At 43.3% G+C, this 26,817-nt stretch overlaps 1 protein-coding gene across 2 annotated transcripts in view; it reads left to right on the top strand.

The window, feature by feature from the left end:
• rufy2 (RUN and FYVE domain containing 2) overlaps positions 1 to 26,817 on the top strand; it is a 72,432-nt gene that overhangs the window by 31,108 nt on the left and 14,507 nt on the right. Inside the window, exons 8-13 of one of the 2 annotated variants that reach the window (XM_063071486.1) lie at positions 785 to 854; positions 3,000 to 3,101; positions 5,914 to 6,030; positions 8,676 to 8,843; positions 12,935 to 13,032; positions 13,984 to 26,810. In XM_063071486.1, coding sequence (XP_062927556.1) covers positions 785 to 854; positions 3,000 to 3,101; positions 5,914 to 6,030; positions 8,676 to 8,843; positions 12,935 to 13,032; positions 13,984 to 14,062 — 634 coding nt within the window. In that variant the 3' untranslated portion in view covers positions 14,063 to 26,810. Of the gene's footprint in view, positions 1 to 784; positions 855 to 2,999; positions 3,102 to 5,913; positions 6,031 to 8,675; positions 8,844 to 12,934; positions 13,033 to 13,983; positions 26,811 to 26,817 lie in introns of those variants that run through there. The other variant, XM_063071484.1, reaches the window with a different exon arrangement.

Below are 26,817 nucleotides of genomic sequence, written 5' to 3'. Positions count from 1 at the left end.
GGTAGGTTTTTACACAGGGTGCATGGAATGTTGCCAGGAATGGTAGAAACGGCAGACACTTTGGAAACATTTAAGAGACTCTTAGGCACACTGATGAAAGGAAAATGGACTGACTATGTGGGAAGGAAAGCTTAGATTGATCTTGGAGTAGGTTAATGGGCTGACACAACATTGTGGACTGAAGGGGCTGTACTGTGATGTTTTCTATTCTAACTAATACACTACACCAATCTGAATTAAGTTTCATTTGACATTCCCAGGCCACCACCCTCCACCCCCACATACCAAGCTGATCAGGATCCTGCTGTAGTTCTTAATACTCCTTTTCGCTGACTACAAAACCATCTATGTTAGTGTCATCCTCAAATGTACTAACTATTCCATGTATCGGTGTGCAATGAGATTGGAGCTGCAGAACAAGCTTCAATTTACTGTAAATGAATGTCAGTGGAGACATTCAGAACCATTTTGCTATTTGGTCTCCAAGAAAGCATGAACAGATTCTAGCTAGAACCAGAGTGCAGGTTAAACTTCTAATATCTACTTTGTGCTCAGGAACCTTCTGAGGGACCAGTCCTGGTAAACTTCTCCCATACTTCAAAGTCATTGTTATATATGTATCAATGGGCAACCATCGAAATGTCAATTCTGTTTCGCTGTTCATAGATGCTACCTTACATGCTGAATATCTCCAGCATTTTCTGTTTTTACCTTGCATCGTATGGCCTCGTCTACTGAAAATTTGGTTATTTCAGCAGATAATTAATTGTGTTTTTGTTTTCAGTTCAACAGTTGGTAGCCTGCAGGGCAGAGTTGCATCACTCGAGGTGGCAAATTCTAAACTAATTGAAGAGGTACCAACTTCAAAATTTAAGAATTGCTTGTATGTTCTCCAGATTTTAAATTTTCAAGTGTTTAACCACATTAAAGGTAGAGATTTTATGTTAAATAAAGAGACTTTTTGCTATGGAATGGTGATATTGTAAAGCATTAAGTGGGTTTTAGATCACTTTTCCACACTTTCTTTGAGAATGCACTAATGCAGGTGGGATATAATTTAACACTAGTGCCCAGTGTGATTCATTGCCCTTAAGACGGTCCTGATGCATATCACAACAGTATTATGCCCATACTCTGAGAACAGAAAACAACAACTCCGTGGAATTACAGCCAGGAACATATACTCAGTGACCACTTTGTTGGGTACCTCCTGTACGTAATAAGTTGGCTATTGAGTTTATGCTTGTGGTCTTCTACTGTAGTCTATGCACTTTAAGGTTTGACATGTTCTGCATTCAGAGATGTTCTTCTGCACACCACTGTTGTGAAACATAGTTATTTGAGTTATTGTCACCCTCTTGTCAGCTTGAACCAGTCTGGCCATTCTCCTCTGACCTCTCTCATTAATAAAACATTATTTGCCCACAGAACTGCTGCCAACTGGATGTTTTTATGTTGTTGGTTTTTTTTTGCACCATTCTTTTGTAAATTGTAGAGACTGTTGTGCATGAAAATCCCAGTCAATCAGTTTCTGAGATACTCAAACCATCCCATCTGGCACCAGCAATCATTCCGTGGTCAAAGTCACTTATGCACATTTCTTCCCCATTCTGATGATTGGTCTGAACAACAACTGAACTCTTGTCCATATCTGCATGCTTTTATACATTGAGTAGCTGCAACATGATTGGCTGATTAGATATTTGCATGAACGAGCAGGGGTACAGGTGTACCTTAAAAGAAGATGGCCACTGAGTGGTGTTCATTGCTCTGACTGAATGATGTTCATCCACCCAGATAGAGCCACTGACTATGCTATGCATCACTTCTAGAAATAATATTTCACATTACACCAGGATTGCTTTAACATTCTAGGATTGACACCTACATTACTCCCATCATCATAAGCAGAAAGTGGACTATCCAGTGAGAGTTACCCAGCATTAAAATGGTCATTTTGGGCATTGAGTCTGTGTCAACTTTCAACCTCTTGTTTACACTAATTTTTGTATCAATTCCATTTAGTTCACCCCATTTTCCTATCAAATCTCCCCAAATTCTACCACTTGCTTAAAGGCAGGGGCCAATTTACAGTGACCATTTGACCATCCGATCTGGACAGTGTGGGCGGAAGCCTACGCAGGGGGAGTTGCCGAAGCCACTCTACAAACCACGCCTCCTGTCTGTCCAGTTCTTGAAAATTCTCGGAAAGCTGGAGCCATTGTCGTGTGCTCTGGGTCACACATGATCAGGTCTGTGGCCGGAGCCACTGACCATGGACGATGGTGTGTGTAGACACAGTGCTGGAAGTCCTCTGCATTGCGCAACAGGAATGGTCTTAGCAGTGATTCCGATTGACATCTGAATCACCGTCAGAGATGTCTGCACTACCCCTGAGAATACAGACTTGCAATATAAGCAGTCTATATTGTAGCTGCAACGTGCGAGTATGACCCCTGTAGATGGAGACATATATTCAAGTAGGGTAAGTGTCTGTCTATAGAGTCGATGCCTACGATACACAAAGATTAGTTCTGTTAGCAGAAGCCTGAACTATCGCCGATTATTTTGAGGATGATAATGCCAATTTGAAATATTATTGGGAAACCATGGAGTAGAAATGCACCCTGCATCTCCATGTGTGGTGCTCGCTTCATTGAAGTACGTGAGCATATTTGGTGCTGGTCACTGGGTGTCTCGGACTAATTCTAATCTCATATGGCCCTACGGTCTTGAATTAATCCTGATGTGATTCAGTTGTTGGCTCAGGAGGAAGGTTCAGGTGGTGTGTGGGCTTCCTCTTGATTTCTAAAGAGGCTCCGCTAAGTTCATCCTCCAGTCAATGAAGTATTTTGCCCTTTGACTTTTAATTGTACAAGGACATGGAAGTTGTGGAAGATGACGATAAAGAGCCAGGGTGTACTATGAATTTATGCTGAAGCTGCTATTTGATGACTTGGTCCTCTCTTCCTCCCCCCCCCCCCACCCCGCCCCCAAAGTTAGCAATTGCCAAGAACAGTATCATTCGGCTGCAAGAAGAAAATCTCCAGTTTCGCAATGAAAATGTTCAGATGTTGATAACAACACAAAAACATCTAGAGGTACGTGTGAGGATGCTAAAGTTTGCATGTTCGGTTTCAAAGGTCTGTCTTCCATCCATCAGACGTATTTATCAGGAGCACTGCATATGCGAGGCCCTTAGCATTGTCAGTGATCCCTCCCATGCATCCAACAATCTCTTTGACCCACAACCCTCCCAACAGGCAACAGGTGCCGCAGCATTTAGACAAGAATTGTTAAGATGGGAAGGAGCTTCTTCCCCCAGGTCATAAGACTACTGAATTCCCTGCCACTACTTGGGTCTCATCACTCGTGAAGCAACAGAGTGTTTACTTGTTAAACTTCTGTCCCAGATGCACCTTATTATTTGTTAATTTAATAGTGGTAATAGTACTTAATGTGTTGGTCGTGTGTTATGTTGTGCACCTTGGTTTGGAGGAATGCTGTTTCGTTTGGTGGTATACATGAGTACAATTGAATGATAATAAACTTGAACTTGAAGACTGTGACTAGGAGGGTTGGAATCGAATGTATTGGAGACCGGACAGCCATTAAGTGACAGCATGGAAACAGATTGTTCAACCCAAAGAGACTATGTTGGACTTGTTGCACCCATTTACACCAGTTCCATGTTATTCTCCCTACATTCCCATGAACCCCTCTTGATTTTATCACCAATATTCACGGGGACACTTTACAATGCCTAATTAACCTGCCAACGTGCACAGTTCTGGAGTGGAGGATGTGCAGACGCCATTCAGACACCAGCCAAGGTCAAGTTCAAATCTAAGCTGCTAGCACCATGAGGCAGCAGAGCTGCTGTACTTCCTGAAGCAGCAAATACTCCACATTTCAGTGTTTAGTGTTTGATAGAGAAAACATCGCAACACATTTTAATATTGTAGATTCACTTGTCAGCTGCTTGGGAAAAGGCCATTTCAAGCTTGCCCTCCTAACAGCAAGATCAACTAGAGTCTCAACCTGGACAAGACTGAAGTGATGATTGTGGACTTCAGGTTGACCATTCCTCACTGCACATAAGCAGCTCCTCCTTGGAGAGAATTAGGAGCACCAAGTTTCTTGTCCCTCAACACCACCTGTTTCAAAAAAAGCACAGCAGCATCTCTGCATCCTGGGGAGATAGAGGCAACTGAGTGTCCTAACCATCTACGTCACCAACTGGCACAGGAATTGCAAGGCATCTACAAAGGATTGCGAGGACTGCTGAAGAGATTATTGGGATCTCTCTTCCACCCTTCAGAGATGTTTATCAGGAGTTCTGCATATGCAGGGCCCTTAGCATTGTCAATGATCCTGCCCATCCATCCAACAATCTCTTTAACCCACAACCCTACCATCAGGCAGGAGATACCATAGCATTCGGATGAGCTGTTAGGATGGGAAACAGCTTCTTCCAGGCAGAAGTCTACTGAGCTCCCTGCCCCTACCTAGATTTCATCACATAGGAAGCACCAGCAGCGATAGACTGTACACTTCTTAACTTGTCATAAATGTACCTTAGTATTTGTTAATTTTTTTTTTGTAGTAATGTTATTTTTATGTGTTGAGTGTGTGAGCTATATGTATTGTGTTGTGCACCTCGGTCTGGAGGAATGTTGTGTCGATTGGCAAAATACTTGTGTGTGGTTGAATGATAATAAACTGAATTTGAAGAGGTAACACACAAGGTGGAGCAGGCACTGTGGCTGTTCATTACAAATATTTTTGAAGAAATTGAATAGATCTAATTTAACTTTTTAATTTAAAAAATTGATTTAAAACCTTAAAATACAGATTTATTTTTAAAGTACACTTGTTCAAAAATTTACTTGCATTTGCCTTTTTTGAAAAATAGTCAAGAAAGGAGTATGACGTTGTTTAAGGGCATTAACCTGCATGTAAGGTACTTATGAACAAGACAGAGGAGCATCGGTGGGAGTGTACAACCTGCTGAGGAAAATAAAAGACCAAACTCAGTAAATTATGGTACACTCAGTGTGTACGTTATAGATGCAAGGTGTGCCATGAAGAAACCAGATGAGCTGATAGATGTGAATGTAGAGTTTTCCAGCATAATGTTTCTAGTTCCAGGCATGATGGAAAGAATGATAAAAAGGAAAGGTATGGCGTACTGCTTGAAGGAACAATCAGAACTATGAATTCCTAAATAGTGTAGAGGCTTTTTTTTTGGATAGAGTACAACAAGCCCAACAACAGGTGGATAGATAATACATTTCTGGATTAATTTTATGAAGTCAAGCAAGCAGATGAAAGGAGCAGTGGTGGTGGTGTTGAACATAGTTCATTTACGTTTCCCATTACTATTGAAAAAGACAAATAGGAATGAATCTTCTAATTGGGTTAAGACCAATTTTACTAGACATGAAAGTGATTTAGCAATCATGGACTGGAAAGAACTAGTTATTCAATCTTGAAGAATTTAAAAAAAGTATTGTGCAGTTCAGGTTAAATGTGTTACAGCAACGAGAAGTAATGTGATTGCCAAATCTAGAACCCTCTTGTTGGCTCAGTGCATGGAGGGGAAGACGAGCCAAAGGGGAAGGGTATACTGAGACTTTAGTACAGCTGAATGTGTAAGAATAAGATTAAGAAAAGGAAACAGGAAAAAGGAGGGTTTGTTAAATACTGGTAACTAAAATTTAACAGAATCAGATTTTTATATAGTGTTTACAGAGCAAGAGGATAACTGCTGAAAGTGATGGTTCCCTTTGTCTCCAATGCATGTATAGGCAGTGAGCTGCTTTAGCAAAAGGAAGACCATTCTAATCTGTATTGTTGAACTTGCAACTTCTGGCTGCTCTTTCGTCTAACGAAAGATATTTACCTCTTCAGCTGGAGAAAGAGAATCTGTCTGAGGAACGGGAGACCTGCAAGGGTTGTCATCGGAGCCTGGATGATGTGTATAATGAGGCTCACAGACAGCTGAGAGCAGAATCACGTCTGCGTCAGGTACGTGCTGGTTACGTAAATAGGCTTCAGATTGTGGTTTCCGTGAATAGCAGCTTGGATTAAATTGGATTTGCACCAGCACATTTGCGGTCTCTCTTTAATTCACATGCTGGAATTGATGATTTTAATATTCTCTAGGGGTGAATTACTTGCCCACAGGAAGACAGACCTTGAGAGTGATTTCTATTTATCTAACCAGCAAACTGATGAAACGTTGAGGAGTAATTATGTTTTGAAGAGGCCTTTCAATATTGGGAGGGTGTGCAGAATCATAGAAGGAGGGAAACACTGTTTATTCTCAAGTACACACATTAATGCCTTTCTGTGGAAAACCATTATTGATCAATATCAATAAATGGCTAAGTTCACACAAAACCTTCTGCGTGGCAAAGTACAGTTCCATTGCCATTTTTAACCACTGTCAATGGCCAAATCAACAGGAGGGAGATTGAAAATCTGGCCGAGTGGTGCCACAACAACCTCTCACTCAATGTCAGCAAAGGCAAGGAGCTGATGATTGACTTCAGGAGGAAGAAAGCGGAGGTCCATGAGCCAGTCCTCATCGAGGGATCGGGGTGGAGAGCGTCAGCAACTTTAAATTCCTTGGTGTTATCACTTCAGAGAACCTAAACTGGGCCCAGAACCCAAGTGCAGTTATGAAGAAAGCATAACTTCCTGAGGAGTTTGTGAAGATTTGGCATGACATCATAACCTTTTACGAACTTCTACAGATGTGTGGTGGAGAGTATATTGACTGGTTGCATCACAGCCTGGTATGGAAACACCAAAACCCTTACACGGAAATTCCTACAAGAAGTAGCTATTCGTATTCAGTCTGCCACAGGAAGAACCCCTCCCACCACTGAGCACATCTACACAGAGCATTGTTGCAGGAAAGCAGCATCCAACATCAGGGACCCCCACCACCCAGTTTGTGCTCTCTTCTAACTGCTGACATCAGGAAGAAGATACAGGAGCAGTTGTTACCCTTTAACTATCATACTTTGTATAACTTCACTCAACTTCTCTTGTTCCATCACTGAACTGTTCCCACATCCTATGGACTTACCTTCAAGGACTCTTCATCTCATGTTCTCGATATTTATTGCATATTTTTATTACTATTATTCTCTTCCTTTTTGTATTTGCACAGTTGTGTTTTACGCACTGGTTATTTGTCGCCCTGTTGGGTGTGGTCTTTCATTGATTCTGTTGTGATTCTTGGAATTACTGAGTATGCCTGCAAGAAAATGAATCTCACTCTGGGTTGTATATGGAGACATATATGTATTTTGATTATAAATTTGAACTTCAAATTAGTTCAGATTTTCCATTTAACCTTCTGTCTAATTACTCTTCTGACCCCGCACTCTTCACCCTATCGCCAACCCTCACCTGTCACCTCTGCACACTACCCTCTCCTGTACATGTTTCCTCTGCCGCTGTCTCTGTCTCACCATCTTCCACAGTGCTTGTCCCTCCCTCAGCACCCGCAACCCGTAAACCGATTGCACGTCGTCCTTCTCTAACCACACTGCTCTCTGGGCTCCCCACCACCATATATTGCTTTTTGCCCATCTGTTCTCACCTGTCTGTATCCACCTCCACCCCACCCCCAACCTACCTGCTTTAAGGTAACTTTTGCCTGTTATTTACTTAATCCTGCTGGCATTTGCTCTCTTTCCTCCCCTCTCCCCCTCTGTCTCCTGCACCCCATTTCCCCTCTCTTCCTGCAATTTTCCTCTCTTACGCCATCTATCCAGTCTATGAATAGCTGACCATGTGGACAGAATGGCCTTGTACAGCAGACATACAGAGATAGTATTGATGTGGAGAGAATGGCCTACTGTACAGCAGAGATAGTATTGATGTGGACAGAATGGTCTTATACAGCAGGGATACAAAAATAGTATTGACGTGGACAGAATGGCCTTATACAGCGGGGATACAGAGTGGTATTGATGTGGGGAGAATGGCCTTGTACAGCAGAGATACAGAGATAGTATTGATGTGGGGAGAATGGCCTTGTACAGCAGCGATACAGAGATAGTATTGATGTGGGGAGAATGGCCTTGTACAGCAGAGATACAGAGTTAGTATTGATGTGGACAGAATGGCCTTGTACAGCAGGGATACAAAAATAGTATTGACGTGGACAGAATGGCCTTATACAGCGGGGATACAGAGTGGTATTGATGTGGGGAGAATGGCCTTGTACAGCAGAGATACAGAGATAGTATTGATGTGGGGAGAATGGCCTTGTACAGCAGCGATACAGAGATAGTATTGATGTGGGGAGAATGGCCTTGTACAGCAGAGATACAGAGTTAGTATTGATGTGGACAGAATGGCCTTGTACAGCGGGGATACAGAGATAGTATTAATGTGGGGGAATGGCCTTGTACAGCAGAGATACAGGGATAGTATTGATGTGGACAGAATGGCCTACTGTTCAGCAGCGATATAGAGTTAGTATTGATGTGGACAGAATGGCCTTGTACAGCGGGGATACAGAGATGGTATTGATGTGGGGAGAATGGCCTGCTGTACGGGGATACAGAGGTAGTATTGATGTGGGGGGAATGGCCTTGTACAGCAGAGATACAGAGATGGTATTGATGTGATTGTGCTTTCCTATCTGGCAGGATGTGGAGAGTGACCTGTCGGTGCAGATCAACATGAAGAAGGAGATAGAGATAGCGATGAAGCTGTTGGAGAAAGACATTCATGAGAAGCAGGATGCTCTGATCAGCCTCCGGCACCAGCTGGACGAAGTGAAGGCCATTAATGTGGAGATGTTTAAGAAACTCAGGGTAAGTTGTTTGATGTTGACAGTTGTTGCTATCTAAGTAAGAGCTTAATAATTTTTTTAAAAGCATTGCAAAACTTTATAAATAGCAGGACAGTAACTGAATGTTTGGGGAAGTACATGCTGCCCACTGCATTTGGCTTTTCTTATCTCCCTTAAGCTTGTGTATTGCGTACTTCAGGTCAGATGGCATCAGAAAATAATTAGAGTAATGCAATTCTAATTGCATTTTGAACTATTTTTACAGTCAAAACCGTTTAAAATTTAATTAGAAGCTGAACCAAGTAGGCTCTACACTTGCAGGATGAGGGAGTAGAAAAGCTACCTGGTTCACTTTCTATTGTACTGGTTGCAACATAGAAACATAGAAACATAGAAAATAGGTGCAGGAGTAGGCCATTCGGCCCTTCGAGCCTGCACCGCCATTTATTATGATCATGGCTGATCATCCAACTCAGAACCCAGCCTTCCCTCCATACCCCCTGACCCCTGTAGCCACAAGGGCCATATCTAACTTCCTTTTAAACATAGCTAATGAACTGGCCTCAACAGTTTGCTGTGGCAGAGAATTCCACAGATTCACCACTCTCTGTGTGAAGAAGTTTTTCCTAACCTCGGTCCTAAAAGGCTTCCCCTCTATCCTCAAACTGTGACCCCTCGTTCTAGACCTCCCCAACATCGGGAACAATCTTCCTGCATCTAGCCTGTCCAATCCCTTTAGGATCTTATACGTTTCAATCAGATCCCCCCTCAATCTTCTAAATTCCAACGAGTACAAGCCCAGTTCATCCAGTCTTTCTTCATATGAAAGACCTGCCATCCCAGGAATCAATCTGGTGAACCTTCTTTGTACTCCCTCTATGGCAAAGATGTCTTTCCTCAGATTAGGGGACCAAAACTGCACACAATACTCCAGGTGTGGTCTCACCAAGGCCTTGTACAACTGCAGTAGTACCTCCCTGCTCCTGTACTCGAATCCTCTCGCTATAAATGCCAGCATACCGTTCGCCTTTTTCACCGCCTGCTGTACCTGCATGCCCACTTTCAATGACTGGTGTATAATGACACCCAGGTCTCGTTGCACCTCCCCTTTTCCTAATCGGCCACCATTCAGATAATAATCTGTTTTCCTATTTTTGCCACCAAAGTGGATAACTTCACATTTATCCACATTAAATTGCATCTGCCATGAGTTTGCCCACTCACCCAACCTATCCAAGTCACCCTGCATCCTCTTAGCATCCTCCTCACTGCTAACACTGCCACCCAGCTTTGTGTCATCCGCAAACTTGGAGATGCTGCATTTAATTCCCTCATCCAAGTCATTAATATATATTGTAAACAGCTGGGGTCCCAGCACTGAGCCTTGCGGTACCCCACTAGTCACCGCCTGCCATTCTGAAAAGGTCCCGTTTATTCCCACTCTTTGCTTCCTGTCTGCTAACCAATTCTCCACCCACACCAATACCTTACCCCCAATACCGTGTGCTTTAAGTTTGCACACTAATCTCCTGTGTGGGACCTTGTCAAAAGCATGGTACAGTGGTAATGTCACTTACTAACCTTGATCATCACTTTCATAATAAACCTGAACATTGGGTAAGATAAGCCCAGAGGGTGAAAGTTTTGGGAGCCCTGAGAAGGGGTTAACTATCTTCAGATCTGGGATCTCAGTGTGCCTCAATTTCTCACACATTTACAAATTTTCCTTTAATTAAACAAACCCACCCAAATTTGCATTGTAACCTCTCCCAAAGCTGTGCGTACAATAGAACAACTTGTTCTCTGAAATAAATGTTTCTGCAGGTTAACATTGAATTTATTTCACTTTAAAAGTAGTCCTCTGTTTTGTTCATTTGTTACGTGAAAGTTGATCAAAGCCATGGATACAATAGGGTTTTTTTTAAGAGACTCTTGGGTAGGTACATGGAGCTTAGATAAATAGATGGCTATGGGTAATCAGAAGTAATTTCTAAAGTAAGTACATGTTCGGCACAGCATTGTGGGTCAAAGGGCCTGTATTGTGCTGTAGATTTCTCTATGTTCTATGTTCTATTATGAGTTTCTATAGGACGATGGAATTTGTGGTTCTGTCACCTTTCATTTGTTTCATTCTCGTGAGTGTATCCTCATCCCAGATAATTATAAATATAATTACCAGATACGTTCACTCGTGTTTGGCATTTCTGCACCTTTAAGTACCTCATAGTCATGCCAATACCATATAGGTGTGTTAAGTGTTGTTGAAGCAGGCATCTATAAAGTAGCAAGGCAACATCATTATTTTTGGTCCAAAACTGCAATCTTTTGCTTAATGCTGTCCCGACCCCCCAGCCCCCCTCCATCCCCAGGAGTGCTTATTTTTCATAATCCACTTAGTCCGCTGGGTTGAACAGCCAAGTATTTGTCTGTACACTGAAAAAAGGACTTGGGAACCTGGCACAGGACCCCCTCGGTGCAGTAGATAACCCCCTTTAATGTTGGTTCCATTAGTGCCATCGTATTGACTGTGAGGTGAGGTACCAGTGTTTTGACTTTTCATTGCATTTCAGCAGCAAATCTGTAAGAACTGTTGTGACAGCCCTCATTCATTGTTGATAAGATCTCCAGAACTCTTATGGCAACCGTGACACTTTCTTTTGATTCAAGCAATCTGTTATTATATCCCCTTTATTTATTTATTTCATTTTAAATTTGGAATTACAGCGCATGCGCGCGCGCACACACACACAGTCTCTCTCACACAGTCTCTCTCTCTCTCTCACACACACACACATACACAGACAGACTGTCTCTCACAGTCTCTCTCTCTCTCTGTGTGAGAGAGAGTGTGTGTGTGTGACAGTCTCTCTCTCTGTTACTCACACACACACAGACACACACGTACACACACACACACAGACTCTCTCTCACACAGTTTCTCTCACACACACAGACACACACACGTACACACACACACACAGACTCTCTCTCACACAGTTTCTCTCACTCACACACACAGACACACACACGTACACACACACACACAGACACACACACGTACACACACACACACAGACTCTCTCTCACACAGTCTCTCTCACTCACACACACAGACACACACACACACACAGACTCTCTCACACAGTCTCTCTCACTCACACACACAGACACACACACGTACACACACACACACACTCTCACACACAGTCTCTCTCTCTGTCTCACACACACACACAGAGCTATGAATCTGGCAAGATTTTGGTCATCCCCTACCAGCAGCCTCAACACAAATGGAGAATGGAGCTTGGCATCAGTTCCCACACCAGACTGGCAGAGGGAGGAATAACCAGTGTTTCTGCTTCCATTTGTTATTGAGTGATCTGTGCAGACAGTTGTCAAACTTATTGCTGATTTATGCCCGGCTTGCTGGTGTTGAATATCTTTCAGTTCTGGAAATTGACAAAAACACTCTGTGCAGTATCACTGAGCATTACACTGAAATGTGTTATGTATTTGATAAAGGCGTCTGGAACAAGAATTTGTTGCATCTTTTTCTTCCTAATGCAAAGCATGAATCAGTCAGTGTCGGTCTTTTTGAATATTATCAGACCATTGCATTTATTCAAATGAGAGACTGCTGTGTGGAAAATTCAAAATCCAAATTTATTTGTCACACGTACATCGAAACATACAGTGAAATGCGTTGTTTGTATTAGAACCAACACCACCGAGGGTGTGCTGGGGCAGCCTGCAAGTGATGCCACACGCTCCAGTGCCAACATGACATGCCCATCTTGACATTAATTCAGTCCTGATGAAGGGGCTCGGCCCAAAACGTCAGCAGTTAATTCATTTCCATAGATGCTGAGTTCCTCCAGCATTTTGCATGCATTGCTCTTGACATTAATGGCAACGTTTTCTCTTGCTTACCTTGAGGAAGATTGCCAGAAGCAATTCTAACCGATGAATATTCAAGTAGAGGTGAAGTTTAGTGGCTTTGTGGCTTTCTTTGAGTTTTTACTTTCCCAATACATTTAGTTAGAGTTTAGTGACTGCTTAAACCCTAATGACATCAAATCATGTAAAATATTACTCAGATTTCTGTGGTTTCAGGGTTCTGAAGATGGTTTGAAGCAGAAAAGTGAACTGATGAGTCAACTGGAAGAGAAGACTAACCAAGTCACTGCCGCAATGAAGCGAATGGAGCAAAGGTACGATTTCGTAGTTCCATAGTTCCACTTCCTTCCCTTCTCCTTAGGTTTAGCTGAGTATCAGCCTCTTGGGTGCTGACTCCTGTCCCTCATCAGGCTTCTCAGATGTGACCTGCGATAAGCACGGTGTCCAAACAGCAGGTACTGGTGTCTTCACTGGACCATCCTCTCCTGGCTTAGATTGTGTACTCTTCAGCTGCATCTGCCAGCAGCATCTTCATTCAGTGTCACCTACCCTTTCCCCCGTAACGTACATCTGAATGAAGGTCCAATTATCAGGAGCAGGCGCCTTAGCCATCTCCTCCTCCAGCCATCAGACCCGAAAGGACAAAGGCTATGGTTTTAGCTGAGCACAGAGGAGAACAAATCTGAAATGTCCCCGGCGTGTGGCTCCGGATTACTTTGAACAGAGAGACCCCGCCCCCCACGATATGATTTAAGTAACTGTCACTGTAAATGCTTTGAAGTAATTTTGTATCAGAGAAAAGGTGTTCTTTTATTGCAACTGCATAATGTCACTTCAGTCGCAGTTCCAATTTGCAAAATGGCCAGAGTCAGATTTATAGACAACACCATTGACCCAGGCGGGTGTATCCAGTACCTCTGGTCTTGGTGAAGTAATACCCATAGCTTGAGGCTTTGTGTGTGAAGGTGGCAGAATTAAATCCATCCAGTAATATTTAGTTGGGTGTGATTCCATGGAATGTATCACTGGTTTCTGTATTAGATCCTAGTTGCTGCTCACAGCTTATATTTACCATCTTCATGTGATGTCCTCCTGTCTTATCCATTACTATCTTTACTTTTTATATTCAGATTGTTAATATCTTTAGAAATGTTACTGCTATTAACATCTTTTTCTTTCTTCCCCTTTAATTTTCATTTATGTTTTCCTTTCTCTACCTATTTGCTTCCCCAAATTTGTCCCTTTATTTTGTGACCCCCACCAAGTGACAAAGATTTAATAGACCAAACACGAACTATCATAGTCACTTGTTTGAAGTGCATTGGTAGACAGAGTAACATGTAGAATTGCTTTTGTAACCAGATAACTAGCAGCAAGCTAAGAGAGTAACATTAAATTGTATTCAGAAGAACTGTGTAAGAGCTTAAATGTCTAAAAGGATAGTGTAACCAGCCAACCATTCCTTCAAATACTCAAATTTATCTGTCCTACCTGTTTATTCTTCCACTCACTCACTCTCTTGCTTCTTTCCTCTCTTCTTTCTGCCTCAGTTTCCCTAGCCTTTGACCTCAGCCTCCGTCCCCTCCCCCGCCCTCGCGCCTCCGTCCCCTCCCCCGCCCTCGCGCCTCTGTCCCCCCCATCCCCCGCCTCAGTCCCCCTCGCCCCCCCGGACTGTGGTCCCTCGTTCCTCCCTGCTTTCCTGCCTCTGTTCTTTCTCTTCCCCTCGGTCTCTCATGCCTCTTTTCTGTCTCTTCTTTCTGGCTACTCCAACTATTGTCCTTGGAAACAGTGCTGTTTAATTGTCTTTTCAGTACAGCAAATGAGTTGGCACATCACTGTTAGAAACCCAGTAATAGTAATGAAATAGTGATACATTGTTAAATCAGAACGAAGTGTGAGTTGTTTTGGAGTATGGAAGCGTCTCTATTTCCATGTGCCTCCTGCCCTTTCCCTTCCATTAAGCTGAATTCACAGATCTGGGAAAATGTGGGATAAAATTTATCAAGTTTCTGCAAGTTGTATATTGTACAATCTTGACCTATGGGCTCCTGGTGTTGGAAGAAATGAACATTTATTTGGTTGGAGAGATGAAGTGGACGATGTTGGTGGGCCAGCACTTGTAGGAACTATTTGGAAGTTGAGTATAATCTATCAGTCCTGATTTATCATCATGAGAGAGCCAGCCTTTGAGCTGCTCTGAATTTCTTAGTGCAGTTAAGGTTCTGATCAATGGTGGCACCAAATCAGAGCTTTGGCAAAGATAATGCTGTTGAATATTGTGTTTGCAGGTTGTTGACGATGGCGATACCATTGCCTGAGCTCTGTGTGGTGTGAATGTTACTTGTCCATGCCTGAATGGATTCTAGTTCATGCTGAGGGCAGGCATGCATGTTGTGCTCTTTCAGGAGTTAAGAATGCACTTGAAATTGTGTATTCATCAGCAGGCACCACTGTTTCTGACCTCAGGAGAAGACGGGTCAATCATAAAGCAACTGAAGGATGTTGGCTATTGGAGCTGAAATCTGTATGTTTATCCTCTGTGTGGTACCTTCTTAGCTATCCACCCCTCTGCCCACTGTATCCGCATATTCTCACTCCTTTCTCGCTTCCTCCTTCCCACTCTGTTCCCCTCCACGTATCTCCAATTTCGCCTGCCACACTCTCACTTTGACTCCATTCCCACTCATCCTCTTGCATGCATCCTGTTCCCCACATCCACTCTTCCGGTGGTACACTAGAGGCGTAACGAATTACTATCAGTAACAATGAAAATGAATAAGTAAATGGTGCGAAAGAGGAACGGTGAGGTAGTGTTCATGGACCATCCAGAAACTTGATGGCAGAGTGAAAGAAGCTGTTCGTAAAGCATTAGTGTGGATCTTCAGGCTCCTGTACCTCCTCCCTGATGGTAGTAAAAAGAAGAGGGCATGTCCTAGATTGTGAATGTCCTTAATAATGAATACTGCATTCTTGAGACAAAAGATGTCCTCAATGGTGGGGAGGCTTCTGCCCATGATGGAGCTGGTTGTGTCTACAATCCTCTGAAGTGTCTTAAAATACTGTGCTTTGGAGCCTTCATACCACGTGGAGGAGGTGGGTCAGAATCCTCGCCACTGAAATTTGCAAGTATAGTCACTTGTATGCCTTCATCACAATTGCATCAGTATGTTGGGTTCGGGATGGACGCTGTGAAATGTTGATAACCAGGAACGGAGCCACTCTCCCTTTCCATTGCAGACCCTTTGATGAGGATTGGTGTGTTTCCCAAACTTCCCCAACATGAAGTCCTCAATCAGTTCCTTGGTCATGCTGATGTTGAGTGCAAGGTTGTCACTGCAACAGCAGATCTCTTTCACTCTCCTACGCCTCCTTGTCACCTTCTCAGATTCTGCCAATCGCTGGTGGAGAGTGAGAGCATTGACTATAGAATGTGGGAGATGTAACGTGCAGATCAGATTAACAAGTCCAGTCGATCAGTGCTGTACTCCCAGAGGGTGTAAAAAGAGAAAATAAGCATAGATCGGTAGTTGATTGATGTAATCAGAGAGATAAAGTAACCTGAAGTTGTGGAACTTAGCATTGAATCCAGAAGGCTGCAGTGTGCCCAAATGGAAACTGGGGACTGTTCCTGAAGCTTGCGTTGATCATCGGTATAACAGTCGAGGAGGCTGCAGACTGATGGGTCAGAGTGGGATGGAGAATTAAAGTGGCAGGCTCTGGGAAGCTGAGGGTTGCCCTCCTCACCACGTTCTCTCCACCTGTGTTTGGTTTCGTATAGTAAGCACCAGATGCAGTATACCAGATTGGAAGAAGTGAAAGGGCAGGAGTTACTTCACCTGAATTTGCAAAGGGAAGTGCTGTCAGGAGTTGGATGGTTGGCAGAAGTAGAAGATGTATAGATAAGGCCCCACTGAAAGCCGAGAAGAGGGGAAGATGGATCTGCTGATGTAATTTCTATGAAGCCGCTAAAAATCTGTTGGAAGATGGAGGTTAGTGAGGTGGAATGTGAGGACCAGTAGAACCTCATCCTCGTTCTGTCCCAGGGAAGCAGGGTTGAGGATAAGATGCAGTCGAGGGATTTGTAAACAAGAATAGAGAGAAAGCCATCGTTTAAGAACATGGCACCTGTATCGGAAGTCTCATCATTGGAGCAAATATGACCAAGACTGAGGAACCTAGAGAATGAAAAGTCATTGCGGAAGGCAGAATGGCTGAACAAGTCATTCAGATAGCTGTGGGAGTTGGTAGACTTGCAATGAATGTTAATAGCTAGATGGAGACAGATGCCAGGAAAAGGAAGAGACAGGGACGGACTGTTTGAAGGTGAGAATAGAGTAGAAATTGGCAGCAAAATTAATAATATTATCAAGTTCCACATGAGCACAGGAAGCACCATCAGTCATTGATGTAATGGAAATTAGGGAGTGGGCTTAAATAAAAAAATACTGTTCCACTAATCCCACAGAAAGACAAGAATATCCCACACCTTTGATCTGCAGAAAATGAGTGGAGAGGGAAACGTTGTTCATTGAGAACAGGTTCAGCCAGGTGAAAATGGGGTTGATGGAGGGGCAATGATTCAGCCCCTGCTCAAGGAAGTGGGATGAAATTACAGAAGTACTGTACACCCAAGGTAAAAGATTAGGACCAAGGATTTGGAAAGAATCAAAGTGACATCTGAGGTTTTTTTTCATGCCAAACCAGACACAGACATTGATATGCACATGGACACATACAGACAGACAGGTGCGCGCGCGCACACACACACACACACACACGCACACACACACACACTCTTCTGCTGTGCTTTTCAAAACTCGTGCATTCTGTGTTTTCTCTCTCTCTCTAACTGCGTGCATTTACTCATTGAGCAGATAAGTGTGTTTACAGCATATCCCCATGGTCATCGTCATTTTACCTATCAGACACACATCCTCTTTACATCCACCTCACAGCTGCTTTCGAACCGTCTCCTTGGCAGTTCTGAAGAAGACCTGAAGCATCTGTTCCCAGAGAGGTGACCTGTACAGGAGGGATGGGTTGTACTAGGACTGGAAGGAGCAAGGAGATATGCTCGTGTTACTCAAGGAGGCTTTAAGCTAGATTGGTGCAGGAACAGGATCCAAAGTGGCAGAGAGTCAGATTGGATGCTGAAAGTTGAGACAGAATTCAATAGGAAGCAGAAGTAGCTGATCAGAAAGTGGAGGGGCTAGGGGAAAGTTGGGTATCGTGACCACAAGTCTGTAAGGAAGGACTGGCGGGAGCAAAGTCAGATACACAACAGGACCGAAGGTTGAAATGTGTTAATTTTAATGCAAGCAGTACTATGGGTAAGGGAGATGAACTTAGAGCGTGGATCGGTACATGAAGCTATGATGTGTGGTCATTACAGAAACTTGGTTGAGAGAGGCTTAGTTCTGGCAGCTTATTGTTTCAGACGACAAACGGGATAAAAAAGAGGTAATAAAGGACAGTATTAGAGCTATATTCAGGGGGCTTACCCTCTGAGTATGTATGGGTAGAACTCAAACATAAGAAAGGTACAATTATTCTGATGGGATTGTAATACAAACCACCCCCCCCGCCCCACCGAGGCTTCGGGACGTTGAGGACCCAATATGCACATAGATTAGGGAAAGGTATATAGAAACAACAGGGTAGTTGGAGTGGGTGACTTCAGCTTCCCTAATATAGACTAGAACCTCCTTCGTGCAAGAGATTTAGATGGGATAGAATTTGTTAGGTGCATCCAGAAGTATTTATTAAAACAGAATGTAGATAGTTCGACTAGAGGAAGGGACATACTGGACTTGCTGTTGGGGAAATAGCCCGACTAGATGACTGACTTGATAGTGGGAGAACATTTAGGAAACAGCAATCTCAACTCTAAGTTTTAACAATAAGGGCAAGAATGGACCTAGCAGAAAGTATTAAATTCATGGAGGGCAAATTACGAGAGCATTAGGCAGGAACTAGGGAGAGTTATTGGGAAAAGCTGATTTTGGGCAAGTCCACATCTGACAGGTGGAGGGTGTTTGAAGACCAACCATACAGAGTAAAGGACAGGTACGTTCCAGTTAGAAGGAAGGACAGCAAGGTAAGGGAATCTTGGATGTCAAGAAAGAAAAAGAAGCATATCGAATGGGGTCATTGAGGATTATAAAGAAGCCAGAAAAGAACTCAGGAAGGGAATTGGGTGAGCCAGGAGGGCTGTGGAAAGTCGTTGCGAAGGACACAGTGTGGGAGAGATTAGAGGCACAGCAGGCTCGCTGGAATCTGTGCTAGGTTGGGGGCTGCCCCCCCCCCACCAAACCTGCTCTCCTGTCAGTGCTGTCTCCAGAATTCCCTCCAAGGAAGATGAGCTGGATTGCCTTCGTCTACAGCTGTGGGAAATGAGGGACTGCTGTGTGCTTGTTCTTGCAAAAACATGGCTCCAGGACAACATTCCATGCGCCGTCAATCTTCAGGCCATGTCACTCATCCTGTTTGCTGAGTGTGACTGTAGGTACTGTGGTTTGCACTTTGGCCCCAGAGCAAAGCTGTTTTGTTCAGATGTACACGTGAGTTTAGCTGAGTGACAATTAAACTTGAACTTAACTGTTCTCACATATAGAGGGATCTTCAGTTCCTTGACAATGACACAGAAGTTGTGTGGGAAAGAAGAAAAATGGCAGTCTTGCCTATACTAGTTGAGGCACTGAGTTCAAGAGTCAGGAAGTTATGTCTGGCTAGGCTGCATCTGGAGAATTGCATTCAGTTCAGATCTCCCAACGTAGGGAGGATGTGGAGGCTTTGGAGAGAGTTCAGACGAAGTTGCTGCCAGGATTAGCAGGTGTGTACTTTAAAGAGAGATTAGACGAACTAGGGTTGCCGTCTGTTAAGCTGTCAGGAGATCCAATAGTAGTTCATAAAATTATATGAGGCACAGAAAGCCTGTATTTTTTCCCCTAGTTAAAATGTCTGTTACTAGAGCGCATGTGCGGAGGAAGTTTTGTTTTACTCTTAGTCCTAGAATGTGCTATCAGTGTGTTGGGTGTCTAGGGTGCACTGTCAGTAGTGGTGGAGGCAGACGTGACAGAGGCGTTCGAGGATTTGAGATCCTCTGTGCAAAGTTATGCAGAGAAAGGAGAGATATGGACCATATTCAGACAGAATGGATTCGATGTGGTTATCTTAATTACAACAGGAGGTAAAGGGGCCTGTTACAGTGCTGTACTGTTCTGTGCTCCAGGTGCAGCCTGACCCACCAAATGCTTTTGAAGCATTTTCTGTTTTTGTTCTGGTTCTGACAGGGAACTTTGTTCTTCCTTTCCACGTATGTATGTGTAGGTTGGAGTCATTGTTATAGTCACATTGCCATTACTTACAGGTTGGGGTGGTACGGTAGTGTAGTGGTTAGGACAGCACTTTACAGTACCAGTGACCCGGGTTCAATTCCTAACACTGTCAGGAGTTTGTATGCTGTCCCCGTGACCGTGTGGGTTTCCTCCGGGTGCTCTGGTTTCCTCCCACAGTCCAAAGACGTACTGCTTGGTAAACATAGAAACATAGAAAATAGGTGCAGGAGTAGGCCATTCGGCCCTTCGAGCCTGCACCGCCATTCAGTATGATCATGGCTGATCATCCAACTCAGAACCCTGTACCAGCCTTCCCTCCATACCCGCTGATCCCTTTAGCCACAAGGGCCATATCTAACTCCCTCTTAAATATAGCCAATGAACTGGCCTCAACTGTTTCCTGTGGCAGAGAATTCCACAGATTCACCACCCTCTGTGTGAAGAAGTTTTTCCTAATCTCGGTCCTAAAAGGCTTCCCCTTTAGCCTCAAACTGTGACCCCTCGTACTGGACTTCCCCAACATCGGGAACAATCTTCCTGCATCTAGCCTGTCCAATCCCTTTAGGATTTTATACGTTTCAATCAGATCCCCCCTCAATCTTCTAAATTCCAACGAGTATAAGCCTAGTTCATCCAGTCTTTCATCATATGGAAGTCCTGCCATCCCAGGAATCAATCTGGTGAACCTTCTTTGTACTCCCTCTATGGCAAGGATGTCTTTCCTCAGATTAGGGGACCAAAACTGCACACAATACTCCAGGTGTGGTCTCACCAAGGCCTTGTACAACTGCAGTAGTACCTCCCTGCTCCTGTATTCGAATCCTCTTGCTATGAATGCCGGCATACCATTCGCCTTTTTCACCGCCTGCTGTACCTGCATGCCCACTTTCAATGACTGGTGTATAATGACACCCAGGTCTCGTTGCACTTCCCCTTTTCCTAATCGGCCACCATTCAGATAATGATCTGTTTTCCTGTTTTTGCCACCAAAGTGGGTAACCTCACATTTATCCACATTAAATTGCATCTGCCATGAATTTGCCCACTAACCTAACCTATCCAAGTCACCCTGCATCCTCTTTACAACCTCCTCACAGCTAACACTGCCACCCAGCTTCGTGTCATCCGCAAACTTGGAGATGCTGCATTTAATTCCCTCATCCAAGTCATTAATATATATTGTTAGGTGGTCATTGTAAATTGTCCAGTAATTAGGCTATGGTTAAACCGGGGGTTGCTGGGTGGTAAATTGAGCAACTTTCTTCGAACTGGACTCTCCCACCACTGTTACTGAATCAATAGCATTGCTGAGTTGTGAATATTTAAAGAGAGTAGGGTTGCTTTTAATTGCCATTAAATTATGGAACCTTTAGTCCGAATCTTTGTTGAATTTGTTGCATCAGATTCAAATACTTAAGTAGTTCATAAATGAAAACAGTAGGTAGCTGTTCTATTAATCAGTAAGTTTATGACTAACCTGTTTGTACAACTGATTCCCGTATAATCTATTCCCTTATAGTACTTGATGCCTCTGCACCCGCTGCTCTCTGGCGATGCATTTGTAAAGGTTTACAGTCTTCCTTATCATACCAATCCCTTTATTACAAAACTACACTTCTTGTAGTCACCAGGGATTCTGCAGATGCTGGAAATCTTGAGCAACACACACAAGCTGCTTGAAGAACTCAGCAGGTCAGGCAGCATCTACGGAGGGGTATAAACAGCCAATGATTCCGGACGAGACCCTTCATCAGTCCTGTTGGCATGGGTACCTCTGTAGTTCTAGGTTCTGCTGTCAGGAGGAGCATTTTCATAGCATTTACTGAGTGAATCAAATACAGTCTGTGCTGTATGACCCAATGACTTTATGATCAACATTCATTCTTCAAAACTTCTGCCCAACCTTCTTGATCTTTCACCCGAAAGCTTAATTCAACCCAGGAATCAATCTGGTAAGGCTTCCCTGTGCTGCCTCTTAATCAAAGCTCTGCTCAGTACTCTGGGAGTAGTTGTATTAACATACAATTCAGTTTTTGCAGGACTTGCCAATATCTGTACTCTGTTTTGTAATAAAAGCTAGTATTATATTTACCTTCCTGACTGCTTTTGTTATTTTCCTTCATGTGTGAGTTGGAGCTATCTGAACACCAACATTTTCACACAATGTGGATGATCTTTTCTGTTCTTTCCACTAAAGCTCACATTATTTTCCATCTGCTATCTTTTGCACACTGTCAATATCCCAGCAACATCGCGTGTGCTCTTCACAACTTGCTTGTATCATCAGTAAGCTTAAATGCAATGCACTGTTATTAATATAAATATATAGGCAGACAAAATTGAAAAGGGTGAATACAGGTCTGAAGGGGTTGTATTTGAATGTGTGCAGTATACAGAATAAGGTCGATGAACTTGTAGCACAGTTGCAGATTGGCAGGTATGATGTTGTAGGCAAAACGGAATCATGGCTGAAAGATTGTAGCTGGGAGCTTCATGTCCAAGTGTACACATTCTATGGAAAGGACAGGCAGGGGGTGGCGTTGCTCTGTTGGCAAAAGATCAAATCAAATCATTAGAGAGCGGTGACGTAGGGTCAGAAAGTGTTGAATAACTGTGGATAGAGCTAAGGAACTGCAAGGATAAAAAGACCCTGATGGAGTTGTATAGAGACCCCAAACAGTAGTAAGGATGTGGTCTACAAATTACAACGGAAGATAGAAAATGCATGGCAAAAGGACAATGTTACAATAGTCATGGAGGATTTCAATGTGCTGGTAGATTGGAAAAATCAGGTTGGTGCTGGATTCCAACAGGGGGGAGTTTCTAGAGTGCCTATGAGATGGCATTTTAGAGCAGCTCATTGTTGAGCCCACAAGGGGATCAGCTGTTCTGGATTGGGTGTTGTGAAATGAACCGGAATTGATTGGAGAACTTAAGGTGAAAGAACCCTTGGGAGAAAATGATCATAATATGATCAGATTCATCCTAAAATTTGAGAAGGAGAAGCTGAAGTCAGATGTATCAATATTACAGTGAAGTAAAGGGAATTACAGAGGCATGAGAGAGGAGTTGGCCAGAATTGATTGGAAAAGAACACTGGCAAAGCAGCAATGGCTGGAATGTCTGGAAGCAATTCAGAAGGCACAGGATATATATGCATCCAAAAGAGGAAGATGTATTCTAAAGGCAAGATGACACAACCATGGCTGACAAGTCAGAGCCAACATAAAAGCCAAACAGAGGGAATATAATAGAGCAAAAATTAGTGGGAAGTAGAGGACTGGGAAGTTTTAAAATACCAACAGAAGGCAACTAAAATCATCAATAAGAAGGTAAAGGTGGAATATGAAAGTAAACTAGCAAGTAATATTAACAATGCCAAAAGTGTTCTTCAGGTACATGAAGTGTAAAAGAGAGGCGAGAGTGGATATTGGACCGCTGAAAAATGATGCTGGAGAGGTAGTAATGGGGGCCAAGGAAATGCCAGATGAACTGATTAAGTATTTTACATCAGTCTTCACTGTGGAAGACATTAGCAGTATGGCGGAAGTTCCAGGTGTTAGCGGTCATGAAGTGTGTGAAGCTACCATTACTAGAGAGAAGGTTCTTGGGAAACTGAAAGGTCTGAAGGTAGATATGTCACCAGGACCAGGTTGTGTATACCCTGGTGGCTGAAGAGATTGTGAATGCATCAGTAATGATCTTTCAAGAATCACTAGATTCTGGGATGGTTCCTGAAGATTGGAAAATTGCAAATGTCACTCCGCTCTTCAAGAAGGAAAAGAAGTAGAAGAAAGGAAACTATGGGCCAGTTAGTGTTTGACCTCATGGTTCTGAAGATATTGGAGTCGATTATTAAGGATGAGGTCCCAGGGTACTTGGAGGCACATGATAAAGTAGGCAGTAGTCAGCATGGTTTCCTCAAAGGAAAATCTTGCCTGACAAATCTGTTGGAATTCTTTGAAGAAACAACAAGCAGGATAGACAAAGGAGAATTAGTTGATGTTGGCTGCTTAGATTTTTAGAAGGTCTTTGACAAGTTGCTTTACAGCACCACAGACCTGGGTTCAGTTCAACCACTGTCTGTAAGGTATTTGTACATTCTCCCCATGACTACATGGGCTTCTGGGTGCTCCAGTTTCCTCCCACGTTGGAAAGATGTATGAGTTAGTCAGCTAATTAAACGCACACAGTAGTGAGTATGGCCTTGCCATCTGCAACATAATGTCCCTGCTCCGATACTCAGTGCCTTGACATGAAGGCTTCTGTGCTCTCTGCTTCTTTCACAATCACGTTTACCCGTAAAGTTGCTTTCTATACACTTGTACTCTGAAAGTCCCTTTATACCATTGCACTCCCTAGTGCCCTACCAGTCTCTGTCTAAGTCCTACGCTGGTTTGACTTTCCAAAAAGCATCACCTCACGCTAATCTGCATTGAAATCTATTTGCCGATCCTCAACCCATTTCCCTAACTGATCAAAATCCTTCATAATCTACAGTAACCTTCTTCACTATCAACAACGCCCCTCTAATTTTGCATCATCCGCTTGTTCTAACTTCTAACTTTCCCTCAATCCCTCCAACTGCTAACCTGCTACTGCGGTTCCAATCCCCTGTCGTGCTAGTTTAAACACTGAAACGGCAATAGCAAATCTCCCAGTGAGGATATTGGTCCTCCCCCAGTTAGGTGTGATCTGTCCTCCTTGTACAGGTCCGACCTGCCCTGGAAGAGAGTCCAACAAGCCCTTCCCCCTGCACCAGCTTCTTAGCCACACATCGAGTCTCCTAGCCTGTGGCATGGGAAATGATCCTGAGATTACAACTCTAACTGCCCTGCTTTCCTCCTAAGGCACAACATAGAACTTGTTCTAACTTCCTAGGTTTCATTGCAGAATCTTACCCCTCTTTGTACCTACTGTATATTATTGGTACCACATGGGCCACAACCTGTGGCTGCCCACCCTGCCATTTTGCAATGTTCTCTGCCCGCTCAGAGATATCCTTGACCCGGCAACCTTGAGGGAACATGCCATCCTGGAGTCCAGCTCTTAGTCACAGAAACGTCTGTCTTTGGCCCTGACTAAAGTCACCTGTCGCTACTGCTTGCCTGGACTTAGCTCTGAACTTCTGTAAAACGGAGCCAGTCATGTGCCACTGAACTGGTTGCTGCTGTAACTTTTTTCCTGAGTAACTATCCACTACCCCCCCCTCGCAAATAGTATGCAAAGTGGTATTGCTATCTGACACTGCTATTCAATGCTATTTCCCTGTTCACTTCAGCTAGCTCTCCTCTCACTTCATTGTAAATGACTGTATTTGATTTCAAGATCCTACCTTTGGACTAATGTTAATTGCTCTCAAACTGAATGAGAGGTTCTCCCATGCTGTGATCACTCTGTCATAAAGCTTCCTTTGTAGTGAGCTCAATAATTACCTGTGGCAAAATAGCCTGTGTATTGTCGGAAGCTAACTTGAATTCTTTTGATGGATCTGTTGTCATGACTTCCTCTGTCAATTTGATATGGCAAATTTAGGATTAAAATTGCCTCTGGAATTACATTACCTTTGTTATGAGCTTTATTTTTTGTTTATTCTTTCTAATGGCTGGTAGAGAAAGGGGAGCTAAAAGCCGCTGTCTCTGCTGGATTTATTATTTCATATCTCAATTTTTTTTTAAATTTCTAAGGCAAGATCATTTCTCATTCTGAAATGTTTCTAATCACACTCTGTCTCCTTGTTGAGTGTCAGAGACGCAGAGTTTTAATTTCCCAGCCATGGTTATACCATTTATCTCTATATTATCGTTGGTTCCAAATGATCTGTGAATTCAGAGGAAGAACCTTTAATGCTGATGCCATCCACTTTTCCTTCCTTCGTCTCTTTGCTGACGTCATTATATGCTCTATCTCTTCTTGTTACACTCTGCAATACATGAACTGTACTGTTACAGTGGTTTTTAACAGAACATTTCTTAACTTACCCAGTCCCTTTTTCCTCCTCTCTGACTTTGCCTTCTGCCCAGTCACACTGACGCATTTTGTTTGGTAGTTGTTTGTTTTGCCAGGACGTTAGCCCCAGCTACATCCAAGTAAAGGTCTTCCCAGTGAGTGTGGTCTTTCACTTTCCCAGTACTGGTGTGAGCGTCCCATCAACTGAAACCTCTCACTCCCAAGTTTCTCTTAAATGCAAGTTCAGTCTGAACCTTTAATAAAAATGCGGGCAAGTCTGGAGAATTATACTCCATGTGCAGGCTGATGGGCCTGGGCAGAATAACAATTGGGCATGGACTGACGGGCCAAAGGACCTGTTTCTGTGCTGGACTCTCTGGCTCTTCTATGCACGTCTTTGGGTCCTACATTTCCCTTTGACCCCATACCAGTTTGCATACATCTCGGGTAGAAACCTAGTTAGAAGTATTTGGTTTTGCTTGCTGTTTTAGATTCCAGCTCCTCAAAACCCTCAGCAGAATGTTTTTTTTTTGGTTGCCTATTTATCTGCTTGATATTTGGTCTGCAACGACTGTATTTTGCTTCCTGAGTTTTTCATCTGATTAAATTTCCTTTTCCAGCACACAGCCTGTCTTTTATTTCTCCACCATCCCTTTCCCTGCATCTTTGCATCCATTCCTCTTTCTTCCCTTCCTCCAGTTTAATTTGCTGATGTTTGTATCCTGTTATTTGCTTCTTTTTTTTTTGGTCTGTTTTCCACCCTGCATCCCTGTCAAAGCCTAGGCTTTATCCAGAGTTGATTTAACTTGCACC

The sequence above is a fragment of the Mobula hypostoma genome, chromosome 19, assembly GCF_963921235.1.
Source record: "Mobula hypostoma chromosome 19, sMobHyp1.1, whole genome shotgun sequence".
Taxonomy (NCBI): Eukaryota; Metazoa; Chordata; class Chondrichthyes; order Myliobatiformes; family Myliobatidae; genus Mobula; species Mobula hypostoma.
This window is presented reverse-complemented; position numbering and strand designations above follow the sequence as displayed.